General features: G+C 45.2%; 1 protein-coding gene across 2 annotated transcripts in view; it reads right to left on the bottom strand.

The window, feature by feature from the left end:
- LOC144500695 (inactive phospholipase C-like protein 2) overlaps window positions 1-15,064 on the bottom strand; it is a 273,226-nt gene that overhangs the window by 70,487 nt on the left and 187,675 nt on the right. For both annotated transcript variants that reach the window (XM_078224017.1, XM_078224018.1), the window contains exon 3: window positions 14,513-14,716. In XM_078224017.1, coding sequence (XP_078080143.1) covers window positions 14,513-14,716 — 204 coding nt within the window. The remainder of the gene's footprint in view (window positions 1-14,512; window positions 14,717-15,064) is intronic.

The raw sequence follows: 15,064 nt of genomic DNA, 5'->3' as shown, positions 1-15,064 counted from the left end.
CCAGAAACCTGTGTTCAATTCCTAGATGGGAGACTGTCTGTGCAGAGTTTGCACGTTCTCCCCTTGTCTCCGTGGGTTTCCTCCGGGTGCTCTGGTTTCCTCCCACAGTTCAAAGATGTGCGGGTTAGGTTGGTTGGCCATGCTAAATTGCCACTTAGTGTCCCAAGATGCGTAGGTTAGAGGGATCAGTGGAGTAAATATGTGAGGTGATGGGAATAGGGCCCTGGGTGGGATTGTGGTCGGTGCAGACTCGATGGGCCGAAACGCCTCCTTCTGCACTGTAGGGTTTCTATGAAGACATGAAAACATAATCAGGCAGGGGACAAGGCTAGCCCATTGCATTGGGGGTGTGCTGATGCCTATGATCATGGCTTGCCCAAGCTAGGGTAGAGTTAAGGGTCAGGTGAGCCAATGAGGTAAAACTGAGGCTTTACCTGATGCAATTTGTTTTTAAAGCTCTCTCGGCCTTTTGGCTAAGATGAAGTGTTAGATCAAGCCCAGGAGGGGGTGCAGTGCCTCATCCTGTCAGCTTGGGTCTTGTTTGATTGAGCCTAAGATGGGAAGCAATGTCATCTTGTCAGCTTGGATATGCTTTATCCCTCATGTGGGGACCATGATTGGACTTGATTCGAATTGGCTTTTTTGATTAGAATTAAAGTACTGAAAGGTACCAAAAAAAACTCAACAAGACTTCTAACTGAAACTTTTTTTAGAAAAACAAGCTGGGAGCCGAATTGAAATTATTCAGACATAGATACGATAAAGTGACTTTATGAATATATTAACCAAGAAATAGCTGATCAACTAGCCCACACAATGATATGTGTTTATCTAGATTTAAGTGGCGACCTTGACCGTTGAACCCCTGTGGCCATGCTGTAAGTAGCACTTGCCAACCTAGCAGCTGTGGTTCCATCACCGCCCTGATGAAGGGCCATCTAGACTCGAAACGTTGGCTCTATTCTCTCTCCACTTTCCACAGATACTGTCGGACCTGCTGAGATTTTCCAGCATTTTCTGTTTCTGTTCCATTACATCTGGGTTGGCAGCCACATCCCCGGGAAGCACCAATTCCAAAACTGCTTCCGAGGGTAAAACTCATTCACCAATCTGATGCTGCTGATAAGCCCAGAGTATTCCCTATCGAAACACCTTAACTGATTATTCACAAACACGGGATGTGGAATTGATACAAGATTTAAGATGTTACAATCAAATTAAAGGCGGGTTTGGGGGGGGTGGGGGTGGGGGGAGGAAAGAGTTGTGTCAACCATTGGCATGAAGATGTTTTTAATGTACGACAAGAATGGAGTGTTTAGGGGCAAAGGAACCACTCACCGGGGTAACAGTAGAGGAGTTGATCACCTACACAGTTGGGAACGAATTTCCCTGAGTCATTGTCAGATCAAATACTGCTCAAAATTGATGAGAGTAAAAGAGTTTGTGGGTGTTGATTAAAATTGAAGGGATCAAGGGCCCTGGCACTGACATTAGGGGAGGCAATGGCACAGTGGTATTTCCACTGGACTGGTAATCCAGAGACCCAGGGTAATGCTCTATGGACCCGGGTTCGAATCCCACCACGGCAGATGGTGAAATGTGAATTCAATAAAAATCTGGAATTAAAAAAGTCTAATGATGACCATGAAACAATTGTCAATTGTTGCAACAATCCATCTGGTTTGCTAATGTCCTTTAGGGAAGGAAATCTGCCGTCGTTACCTGGTCTGGCCGATATGTGACTTCAGACCCACAGTAATGTGGTTGAGTCTCAAATGCCCTCAGGGATGGGCAATAAATGCTGGGCTAGCCAGCGATGCCCACATCCCATAAACGAATAATAAAAATTGTACATTATTTTTGCAGGGCGGCACGGTAGCACAGTGGCTAGCACTGCTGCTTCACAGCTCCAGGGTCCCGGGTTCGATTCCCGGCTCGGGTCGTTGTCTGTGTGGAGTTTGCACATTCTCCTCGTGTCTGCGTGGGTTTCCTCCGGGTGCTCCGGTTTCCTCCCACAGTCCAAAGGTGTGCAGGTTAGGTTGATTGGCCAGGTTAAAAATTGCCCCTTAGAATCCTGTGATGCATAGGTTAGAGGGATTAGCAGGTAAATATGTGGGGGTAGGGCCTGGGTGGGATTGTGGTCGGTGCAGACTCGATGGGCCGAATGGCCTCCTTCTGCACTGTAGGGTTTCTATGATTTCTATGATTATTGGTGATACAATAAACAGTTAAGAGAATACATAGCCTTAACCATTTTACCCCACTTGGACAGGTTCAGGCTGGACTCTGTAATTAGAGCAAAAGAGTGAGATTCACCTCGCGACATGGATCAATCAAAATTTTCAAGGCTAACATGGATGAACTTAGGCTTTTGTTTTGATCAATCAGGGAATAATGGAGCAACAGTGGGTAAATCGAGTTGCAGTACAGATTGTCCATGATCTAACTGAATGATGGAGCAAACTTGAGGGCCCATAACCTCATTTCTAGATGCAATCTCCTTGCTGAAGTTACATCTATAATCTGGTGACCCAGCAGAATTCGCAAGCCTTGAGCTGCCTGTGCACCGTGTGTTCTCATTGAGAATTTGAAAAGCAGCACAGCATACCAAACGTTAAGGTTGCGAGTACCACAAACAACATCCTTTGTGGCAATTTGACTTTACTGGCACTTTTTCTAAATGGTGCACAAGATTTGCTGAACAGTTTAAAGCAACAAGTGAAATCAAATTCTGGATCGCTGCAAAAATCAGAGAGGCAAAGCAATCTTCAGATGTTTTTGGAGGTTATAGAAGAACAGCATGGTGGCACAGTAGTTAGCACTGCTGCCTCACTGCGCCAGGGATCCAGGTTCAATTCCGGCCTCGGTCACTGTCTGTGTGGAGTTTGCACTTTCTCCCCGTGTCTGCGTGGGTTTCCTCCGGGTGCTCTGGTTTCCTCCCACACACCAAAGATGTGCGGGTCAGGTGGATTAGCCACGCTAAATTGATTCTAGTGTCAGTGGGATTAGCTGGGTAAATGTGTGGAGCTGCGGGAATAGGGCCTGGGTGGGATAGTGGTCAGTACAGACTCGATGGGCCGAATGGCCTCCTTCTATACTGTAAGGATTCTATGATTCTATAACACTTGCCCTGTTTTCCAATATGACATACAATGTAAATGGTTCCAGAAGGTAAATGTTGCCGGACTGCCAATCCTTTACAAAACACATTTATGGGACACAGTCTGCACAAGGGTGTGGCAGGGCACATACAGGCTTTCAGTGCCTTTGAGAAGATGAAGAATGTTATCAGGTCTTTAGTCCGATTGCTAGACCAGTTTCCCTGCTCACTGCAAAGTAGTTTTCTCACTTAGAATCATAGAATCCCGACTGTGCAGAAGGAGGCCATTCAGCCCATCGAGCCTGCACCAACAACAATCCCACCCAGGCCCTATGTCTGTAACCCCGTATATTTATCCTGCTAATCCTCCCGACACTAAGGGGCAATTTAGCAAGGCCAATTACCTAACGTGCACACCTTTGGACTGTGGGGGGAAACCGGTACATCTGGAGGAAACCCACACAGACAGGGTGGGGGAGAATGTGGAAACTCCACACAGGCAGTCCCCAAGGCCGGAATCGAACCTGGGTCCCTGGAGCTGTGAAGCAACAGTGCTAACCACTCTGCCACTGTTCTGTTCCCTTCCATGAGCCTCCTCACCAACCATTGCTTATCCCTTTCCCAGCTACAGGATTCAGAGGGGCTTGCAGGCTTATAATATGACAGCTTATTCTCGTTAACTAAATATCTCAATCACTATTCACCTTTGTCACAATAATTCAACATCTCACTTGCTGACAACAAAAACAGAAAGTGCTGGAAAATCTCAGCATGTCTGCCAATATCTGTGGAGAGAGAATAGAGCCAACATTTCGAGTCTGGATGACCCTTGACAGAGTCTGACGGAGGGTCACCCAGACTCAAAACGTTGGCTCTATTCTCTCTCCACAGATGTTGTCAGGCCTGCTGAGATTTTCCAGCACTTTCTGTTTCTGTTTCAGATTCCAGCATCTGCAGTATTTTGCTTTTATCTCACTTGCCTAAACGTGCTGAGTATTAACTAGTGATTAATGCCACTTGTTAGCTAATCGTACCAAGGCCCAGTGCCTGTTTGGCATTAAATGTCGGTCTGAGAGAACATAAGCAAACACGCTGAATGTCTCCAGCTATTTGCAGAAGGTACCTGTTTAATTGACTTAGATTTTTCCAAGAGCACACGTCAGAATCCCACTTAGGAGTTTACATCCCGTCCCTAACAAAAACAAACTAAACATACTGAGTGTACAAATGGCCGCTAATTGCTTATTTTGTGAAGAGGATAAAAATAACTTGAAGGAAGTGATTTATGACAGGTCATTTCAGATGTGACCTCAAGACATTAACTGCGGATCCAGCATTGTCTTTGTTGTCAGGCCAGGAATCAGTTCTGTCCGCAACAGAACACTGCTCATAATGAAAAGTGTACACAGTAAGAAGTCTCACAACACCAGGTTAAAGTCCAACAGGTTCATTTGGTAGCAAATACCATAAACCTGTTGGACTTTAACCAGGTGTTGTGAGACTTCTTACTGTGTTCACCCCAGTCCAACGCCGGCATCTCCACATCATAATGAAAAGGCCACAGAACGCTGGCGCATGTGTACTTGCATGCGTGTGTCTCCCTCTCTCTCTCTCTCGTTCATAAATCCCTTCTACACTTCCCGCTGCCTCGGCAAAGCAGCCAGCATAATCAAGGACGCCACGCACCCCAGACCTACTCTCTGCCACCTTCTTATACTCCAAAGATGTGCGGGTTAGGTTGATTGGTCATGCTAAATTGACCCTTACTGTCAGGGGGTTAAGCAGGGTAAATATGTGGGGTAATGGGAATAGGGCCAGGGTGGGATTGTGGTCAGTGTAGTGCCGATGGTCCGAATGGCCTCATTCTGCACTGTAGGGATTCTATATGTAGATAGCCCGACTAGAGAGGGGGCTATGCTGGACCTGGTACTAGGGAATGAGCCTGGTCAGGTCATCAAAGTTGCAGTGGGGGGAAAACATGTGGCGAACAGTGACCACAATTCCGTAAGCTTTCGGATATTCATGGCAAAGGACAAGTGTTGTCCTTGGGTTAAGGTGCTAAATTGGGGGAAGGCTAACTACAACTGGATTAGGCAGGATTTTAAGGCTGTTGTTTGGGAGAGGTTGTTTGAGGGTAAATCCACAGCTGGCACGTGGGAGTCTTTTAAGCAGCAGTTGACCTACCTCCATTTTTGGGATCGCCACCTTTGTTGCTCTGCCTGGTCAGCTGCAGTTCTAACAGTCACCACTGCTAATGGTGGCGCTGCTGAGCCAGCCCCCCTGATTGGTTGGCAGCTGCCAGGGGCAGGATCTTGTCCCGGAAAAGGACGGGAGTTCAGACTGCAGGCTGGTAATTGTCTGATGAATATAAAATGCAGTTAGAGCCACAACCAGTCGAGGCAGGAGAGAGGCCCTAACTTTCTGGTTGGTTGACTGGGGCTCCCCTGCTTTGACTGGTCTTGGTTCCAAATGCATGTTATGTTCATCAGACAATTAATTACCTGTTGGGACGGGGTCACCACCACCCAGTCATGTCCTGGCCGCTTACTCTGTTTCTCTCTCCACAGACCTGCTGAGTGCTTTCATTTATTTTCTTGTCGTTTGTATGCAAATTGCCTGCTGCATTTGGCTCCATCACAATACTGACTATATTTCAAGTGTAATTTATTGGTTGTGAAGCACTGTGTCACATCCTGAGGATATCAGAACACCTGTACGAAATCTCGCTTTCCTTTTAGACATTAGCTCATGTTTTTTTGAAAGGTTCATATCTTTTGGAATGTGTCACCTCGTTAATATTTGTTGCTTGGCGCACGGATAAACATCAGCTAACAGTGTGCCTCACAAAATGTCTTTCCCTCTATGACAGGTCTAAAGATTTTGGGCAATAGGGGTGAGGGAGGAGACCTGTTTTTTTTTTTCTGGGTTGTTTCTGAATTCCAATATTTGCAACTCACTCGGAAGGGGGCAATCTGAGTAATGACCGGAATTCTCTGGCTGTTCACGTCCCACTGCTCCGGCCAGCGACAGCGGAGAATTTGGCACTCAGCCAGATCCCCGTTCGCTGCCTAGAATCATAGAATCTACAGTGCAGGAGGCCGTTTGGCCCTTCGAGCCTGCACCGACAACAATCCCACCCAGGTCCTATCCCCATAATCTCATATATTTACCCTAGCTAGTCCCCCTGACACTCAGGGGCAATTTAGCATGGCCTATCTACCTAATCCGCACATCTTTGGAGCGTGGGAGGAAACCAGAGCACCCGGAGGAAACCCACGCGGACACGGGGAGAACGTGCAGACTCCACACAGACAGTCACCCGAGGCCGGAATTGAACCTGGGTCTCTGGCGCTGTGGGGCAGCAGTGCTAACCACTGTGCCACTGCAGTGGGACTGGAGAATCCCAGCTATGGGCAATCCGGCCCAATATTTCTGAAATGACCTTTCATGATTCACCTTACCTCACTCTTACCTCTTTGTAGCTATTTTTGCTTTACCCTTGTAGCTATTTTCTTTCTCTTTGCAAAATGCACACTCAGTTTCCAGTTGTATGTTCAGTCTATTTATGTTGCCATTTGTTAGGAATGACAACTCCACAGAAGAGCTATGACGGCATCAAATTCCCTTGGTCAGCTACGCCTACTTTTTCCATCCGTCATTGCCTCTGCTTCCAGTTGTCTTCCGTCTATCATACTAGCTGACCAACATGCCTCTAGTTCCATGGGCCTCAACCAAATTTTGAATGTTAAAGCTGATCAAATGTCCTCTGTAAATCCAAGAACGTCATGCCCGCTGGTGAACTCTCAATCCATCTCACTTTGCAGGCACACTGTGGAGCTCCGTGATGGGTGGCACGGTGGCCATAGGCAGCACGATGGCACAGTGATTAGCACTGTTACCTCACAGCACCAGGGACCTGGGTTCGATTCCCGGCTTGGGTCAGTGTCTGCGTGGAACTTGCAAGTTCGCCCCGTGTCGGTGTGGGTTTCCTCCGGGTGCTCTGGTTTCCTCCCACGGTCTGAAAGACGTGCTGGTTAGGTGCATTGACCCGAACAGGCGCCGGAGTGTGACGACTAGATGAATTTCACAGTAACTTCATTGCAATGTTAATGCAAGCTTTATTTGTGACTCATAATAAACTTTTTTTTAAAACTTCTAATTGGGTAACCTAGTCCGCAGAAGGGCCTCCTAACTGCCCCAGTGGCAAAGGCTGTCCCCACTGAAAGACCCAACCCCTGCCCTCAGCAATGGCCACCCCATCTCACAGGTAAGCCCTACTCAACCTACCTTTATTTTTGGGGCCTCTGCCATGGTTGTGCATCTGGTTGGTTGCAGTTCCAGCAGTGACCACCACTAATGGTAGTGCTGCTGAGCCAAAGAGCTGCAAGCCCTCTGATTGGTTGGCAGCTGCCAGGGGTAAGACCTTGTCCCTTAAAGAGACAAGAGTTCTGACTGCAGGCAAGTGACTGATGAAAGTAAAATACAGTTGGAGCCAAGTCCAGTCGAGGTAGTGTCAAAGAATCCCAATGGATGAATGAGAGATGAGCCATGCAAAATCTATGCAGAATGCACCTTATTGCCAATGTAGTCTTGAGATAAGCTTTGATAGCACAACACTCTGGAGTTTATTCATCATTACAGCTGTAAAAGCTGGCTGCTCTATAATTCACATCTCACTTATTTTCTGAATATCAGAATAATTAACCAGAGTCTGTTATTCTTCCAGCTTGTCCTTCAGGATTCCAGGATAGAATTAATTATCTAAGGCGTTCTGGACATGTTTTGATTCCTTCTTAATTGTTGTACTAAATGGCCATTCTTCCTTACACAAATAGTGTTTATTCTTATATCTACACGTTTGTGACTGCCAGATTTGATTACGTTAATGCTTCCATGATTGTCTTCCCATTCCCTCACTTTGCATAAATTTCATCTAATTTATATTTCTGCTGCCTCCAACTCTTCCAGCATTAAATCCGATTCACCCAGCATATCCATCTTCGCTGTTATGCACTGGCACCTCTCTCAAAATTAAAATTCCAATCCTCCTGTTTAAATGTCTCCATGTTTAAAGTTTTAAAACTTTTAAAAATAACTTGTCCCCATCTTTGTCATTTCGTCTATAACACCTCTCCGCTCCAAGCCTTTTGTTCCTTTAGGTCCAGCCTCTTGCACATCCCTTTGCGGCACGGTGGCGCAGTTGTTCGCACCGCTGCCTTACTGCACCAGGGACCCAGGTTCAGTAATAGCCTCAGGTGACTGTGTGGAGTTTGCACGTTCTCCCAGTATCTGCGTGGGTTTCCTCCAGGTACTCCGGTTTCCTCCCTCACTCCAAAGGTGTGCGGGTTGGGTTGATTGGTTATGTTAAATTGATCCTTAGGACGGGATTTTCCGGCTGTTCTCGCCCCAAACCAGAAAATCCAGCCCAAGATCAACGGACCTTTGTGTGGCCCGCTCCCCCGGCTACAATTCTGGTGGCGGGTGGGATGGGAAAACTCCTCCCTTAGTGTCAAGGGGATTAGCAGGGTAAATGCATGGGGTTACGGGGATAGGGCTGGGGTGGGATTGTTGTCGGTGTAGGTTGCGTGGGCCAAATGATCTCCTTATGCACTGTAGGAATTCTAATTCCTCCACAATTACCGATGATACCTTCAGCTGGCGAGGGCATAGCATCTGGAATTCTCACCCTTACTTGCGAGGAACAACTTCTCTGCAACTACAACGCCTTGTCATGTTTAGTGGCATTAGTCACTCACTTAGATGCCCTTCACAGGCTCTGCACGACAAAGATCTACCTTTATAATAGTGCCGGGATGATCTCACTGTTCCCCAATCCATGATGTGGACACAAAAATCACATTGTAAAAACAAGGTCAGATGTGAACCTTGGAATTGTTTTCATTAGCAAGTGAACATGCAGGACATTTGCTACCACTTAACTTCAAGCTTACATCCATGTAGTATTGTAAAAACACTGACTATGCTTCCCCACATCTTGCTTGACTTTGCAAAATTGCCACTAAATATGACCTGCTTTTAACCTTGCCAAAGCTCCATTTTTCTGGCTGAACACTTGATAGGTTCTATTTTTATGGTTCACAAGCAGAAGAAAATCCCACTTCTGCTCAGCACCTGGGACCAAAGACTTTTCTGACACAATAGATGCAGGGGTGGTACCCAGAAAAGGCCAGACTAATAATTATTTACAATCTTAGGAGGGCAGTAACATCTTAATCACCCATCAATCTCAGTGTTTCATTTTTTTTCCTCACAAAAGAATGCATCATTTAACTGCAACTCTTTTCCAAAAGATGGGAGGCGATGGCTTAGTGGTATTATCCCGAGAGTATTCATGCAGAAATTCAGCTAATGTTCTGGGGACCCGGGTTTGAATCCCACCATGGCAGATGGTGGAATTTGTATTCAACTAAAAAGAAAAAATCTGGAATCAAGAATCTACTGATGACCGTGAAACCATTATCGATTGTCGGAAAAACTAATGTCCTTGAGGGAAGGAAATCTTCCATCCTTACCCTGTCTGGCCTACACGTGACTCCAGAGCTACAGCAATGTGGTTGACTCTTAACTGCCCACCAAGGGCAACTAGGGATGGGAAATAATACCATTCGGCCATTGCCTCCTGTAAAAGCTAGTAGAATTGCCTTGTGACCTTCACAGCGAGAGGATTGTGTATAGGGGTAGGGATGTTTTACTGTAATTGTACAGGGCATTGGTGAGGCCACACCTGGAGTATTGTGTGCAGTTTTGGTGTCCTTATCTGAGGAAGAGTGTCCTTGCTACAGACAGAGTGCAGTGAAAGTTTACCAGACTGATTCCAGGGATGGCAGGTCTTTCATGTGAGGAGAGACCACGTTGGTTAGGATTATATTCACTGGAGTTTAGAAGAGTGGGAGCGGATCTCATAGAAACTTTTAAAATTCTAACAGGGTTAGACAGGGTACATTCAGAAAGAATGTTCCCGACGGTGGGGGAGTCCAGAACTAGGGAGTCATAGTTTGAGGAAAAGGGGTCAACCTTTTAGGACTGAGGCAAGAAGAAATTTCTTCACCCAGAGTGTGATGAAACTGCTGAATTCACTACCACAGAAAGTAGTTTAGGCCAAAACGTTCTCTGATTTCAAAAAGAAATTCGATACAGCTCTTGGGCTTACAGGGGGGAAGGGGGGAATCAGGATATTGAATTTGATGATCAGCCATGATCATAATGATTGGCAGAGCAAGCTCGAAGGGCTGAATGGCCTACTCCTGTTTCTAGTTTCTATGTTTCTATCCCTTCTGACTACCATTCTTCTTGCCTTTTTGGTGTTCACACACAATCCATATTCTAAACATCTTTACCTGATCTACGATATTTTGTCAGGCTTCTCCTGATTCTGCAGGTAGTGCAGTATTGTTGCAAGTTTGTAAATGAAACATTTAGTTCATGTACATAAGTGAAATAAATATATTCCAAAAAAATCAGCTGAAATCAACTGGAGTTTAATTTAGATAAATGCAAGGCGATGCATTTTGGTAGATTGAACCAGGGCATACTCAGTTAATGGTAGGGCGTTGGGGAGAGTTACAGAACAAAGAGATCTAGGGGTACATGTTCATTGCTCCTTGAAAGTGGAGTCACAGCTGGACAGAGTGGTGAAGAAGACATTCAGCATGCTTGGTTTCATTGGTCAGAACTTTGAATACAGGAGTTGGAACGTCTTGTTGAAGTTGTACAAGTCATTGGGTAAGGCCACACTTGGAATACTGTGTGCAGTTCAGGTCACCCTATTATAGAAAGGATATTATTAAACTAGAAAGATTGCAGAAAAGATTTACTAGGATGCTACCGGGACTTGATGGCTTAAGTTATAAGGAGAGGCTGGATAGACTGGGACTTTTTTCTCGAAGATTAGAAGGCTGAGAGGTGATCTTGTCTATAAAATAATGAGGGGCATAGATCTGCTAAATAGTGAATATATTTTCCCAAAGATAAGGGAGTCTAAAACTAGAGGGCGTAGGTTTAAGGAGAGAGATGCAAAAATGTCCAGAGGGGCAATTTTTTCACAAAGAGGGTGGTGAGTGTCTGAGTGCCAGCGGTAGTAGTAGAGGCGGGTACAATTTTGTCTTGTAAAAAGCGTTTAGACAGTTACATGGGTACGATGGGTATAGAGGGATATGGGCCAAATGCGGGCAATTGGGACTAACTTAGGGGTTTAAAATAAAAGGGTGGCATGGACAAGTTGGGCCGAAGGGCCCGTTTCCATGCTGTAAACCTCTATGACTCTAAATGGTGAGAGGTTATTAATGTTGCCCATAATTCTTTCACGTAATGGACACTTTTTTCCTTAAATCCATAATGTATTCTGTTAAATCAAAATGCTTGCTCACAAATATCCTTTCATATTTGGTGAGCCATTTTACATTGTGATCTTAATATTTGATTTGTTACATTGAGTTAATTAGCAGGGCTATGCATATATTGCATACCCAAGAGTCGAGGTGATGGGTTTGGTGAATTTGGGTTCCTGGTTCTTCTTTCTGCATCATCCTTCTGTTCCATCTGAACTAACTTCCTACAAACACTCTAGGGGGCCAATATAACACAGGAACAATTAGAAATGTTGAAGATTCTTTGCATTTCCTATTAATTAAAGCAGCATGTTGCCTCTGAAGAGATTAAATCCCATTGAGATGGGAGTAAGACATGTATGGTCGTTCTTCTAATAGAGCACCAGTGACTGTTCGGTAAATAGCTAACGTGCGTCAAAATAAGTCTAATCGAAGAAGATTTTCATATTGTGCTTTGTGTTGGAAACCAAAGCTTTCCAGACTGTTCTCCCGTTGTCAATGTGTTGGTACAGTTTTTTTGCGCATGTGTTATAGTGAACGCTAAACCCAAATTATCTTTCTCAGTGAGAGAACCTTTAAATGCCAATTGTTGCCACTCCCGATGACAAACCCACATTCATTTCATACGTTCCTGGAAAGTGTCCCATAAAGATAAGTCTTCACACACAAGAAATCAGCCGTGCTACGCTTAATTATCTGGAGTCCTGCAGAGAGTCCTGTGTACCAGTTTTACTAGGATATCTGAGTACACTCACGTGCTGTGTAATGGAACTCAGCAGTTAACCTGGAGGCTCACTCACCAGTCATACTGGCTTTATGTCGTAATACCTTTTAATTATATCTTATCCTCTGAAAACAAAATATTGTGTGTTGGTATGCAGTTGTTAATTAACTTGTCAACTTCAAATATAATGCATGGAAGTTTAGCTATTTTAATATGTGCTGCACCAATGTCTAACTAGCTCTGCATGTCCGAGAGCTTGTACTTCACAATTTATCTCCATTTTCTTTTAACGCTTGCCAGTGTAAGAGTGGTCAGAGCTGGGGAATGAATTGGGGCAGCACGGTGGCACAGTGGTCAGCGCTGCTGCCTCACAGCACCAGGGACCCGGGTTCAATTCCAACCTGGGGTGACTGTGTGGAGTTTGCACATTCTCCCAGTGTCTGCGTGTCTTTCCTCCGGGTGCTTGAGTTTCCTCCCACAGTCCCAAAGACGTGCTGGTTAGGTGGATTGGCCATGCTAAATTGCCACTGAGCGTCAGGCAGATTAGCAGTTTAAATATGTGGGGTTATGGGGGTGGGGCCCGGGTGGGATTGTTGTCGGTACAGACTTGATGGGCCAAATGGCCTCCTTCTGTACTGTAGGAATTCTTAAAAAAAGGAAGACCTATCAACTCTATAGTCAGGCACAGTGTAATCTTACATCAGGTATAGGTCAGAAAAACACTACATATCACTTCCCCAACTTCAACAATGGCTGTGACTTCTATATCTGTGCAAGTGGGTGGCTTTAGAAAGAGTTAAAATCTCGCCCAATGATTTGATTTATTGTCACATCTATTGGGATACAGTGAAAAGTATTGTTTCTTGCACGCTATATAGGCAAAACATACCATTCATAGAGCACATAGGGGGGGAAGGAAAGGAGAAGGGTACAGAGTGTAGTGTTACTATCATAGGTAGGGTGCAGAGAATGATCATCTTAATATATGGTAGGTCCATTCAAAAGTCTGATGGCAACAGGGAAGAAGCAGTTCTTGAGTCACTTTGACTTCAGAAGAACAGGTTTCAATCCTGCAGTCTGAAATCTCCCGTCTCCCCCCACCAACAGCACCCCTGAACAATGATTGTTAATTCAGCAGAAATGAGTGCAAGAGTAAGAACTGTGGAACTGTACCATAAGACCATAAGACATAGGAACGGAAGTAAGGCCATTCGGCCCATCGAGTCCACCCCACCATTCAATCATGGTTGATTTCAACTCCATTTACCCGCTCTCTCCCCATAGCCCTTCATTCCTCGAGAAATCAAGAATTTATCAATTTCTGTCTTGAAGACGCTCAACGTCTCGGCCTCCACAGCCCTCTATGGCAATGAATTCCACAGACCTACCACTCTCTGGCTGAAGAAATTTCTCCTCATCTCTGTTCTAAAGTGACTCCCTTTTATTCTAAGGCTGTGCCCCCGCGTCCTAGTCTCCCCTGCTAATGGAAACAACTTCCCTACGTCCATCCTATCTAAGCCGTTCATTATCTTGTAAGTTTCTATTAGATCTCCCCTCAACCTCCTAAACTCCAATGAATATAATCCCACGATCCTCAGACATTCATCGTATGTCAGGCCTACCATTCCTGGGATCATCCGTGTGAATCTCCGCTGGACCCGCTCCAGTGCCAGTATGTCCTTCCTGAGGTGTGGGGCCCAAAATTGCTCACAGTACTCCAAATGGGGCCTAACCAGTGCTTTATAAAGCCTCAGAAGTACATCCCTGCTTTTGTATTCCAAGCCTCTTGAGATAAATGACAACATTACATTTGCTTTCTTAATTACGGACTCAACCTGCAAGTTTACCTTTAGAGAATCCTGGACTAGGACTCCCAAGTCCCTTTGCACTTTAGCATTATGAATTTTGTCACCGTTTAGAAAATTTTCCAAAGTGCAAGACCTCGCACTTGCCCACGTTGAATTTCATCAGCCACTTCTTGGACCACTCTCCTAAACTGTCTAAATCTTTCTGCAGCCTCCCCACCTCCTCAATACTACCTGCCCCTCCACCTATCTTTGTATCATCGGCAAACTTGGCCAGAATGCCCCCAGTCCCGTCATCTAGATCGTTAATATATAAAGAGAACAGCTGTGGCCCCAACACTGAACCCTGCGGGACACCACTTGTCACCGGTTGCCATTCTGAGAAAGAACCTTTTATCCCAACTCTCTGCCTTCTGTCTGACAGCCAATCGTCAATCCATGTTAGTACCTTGCCTCGGATCCTTTAGAAACTGGACGAACATCACTCAGACTCAGGCCAAAATGAACAAGTGCAAGGCTGAATGAATGGACTCACCGTATCGTAGGCCGCAAGAACCTTCCGGAGCAGATCGGGAACCGGACCCTGCGCCTCCATGGAAGGGTACTCTTCGCTGAGGTTCAGTGTGACCAACAGCGTGTTGTCGCTGTTCAGTAACCATGACGACAAGGTCAGAATGCACTGCTTCATGTTAGCCGCAGGGGTCAGACCACACAACTCTTTGAACGAGACCATGGCATTCTGCAAAAAAATATAAACCCATCCATAAAATATATTACAGCACCAACTTTATACATTGCGAACGCCGCTAACAAAATTGGTTGCATTATTCAAGCCAGAGCTTTTATAATACATTAATAATTGAAAATTGCATAATGGAAGAACAAAAAACTCATTTTGGAAATGACATGAAATCTGATTCCAGGAGTTAATCCCCACAACTAATCGAGAAACTGGATTTCTTCATAAATTCTACTTACGCACCAACCTGCTGAGATTTCAGCTTGCATAAGCTGACAATATTATTATTGGAAATTCTAACACTCATTTCCAGTGTAGAGAAATGTTACAATATTGCAGGACACGGGT

Source organism: Mustelus asterias, chromosome 11 (genome assembly GCF_964213995.1).
Source record: "Mustelus asterias chromosome 11, sMusAst1.hap1.1, whole genome shotgun sequence".
Lineage (NCBI taxonomy): Eukaryota > Metazoa > Chordata > Chondrichthyes > Carcharhiniformes > Triakidae > Mustelus > Mustelus asterias.
The sequence above is the reverse complement of the archived record's forward strand: the minus strand, read 5'-3'. Positions and strand labels throughout refer to the sequence as shown.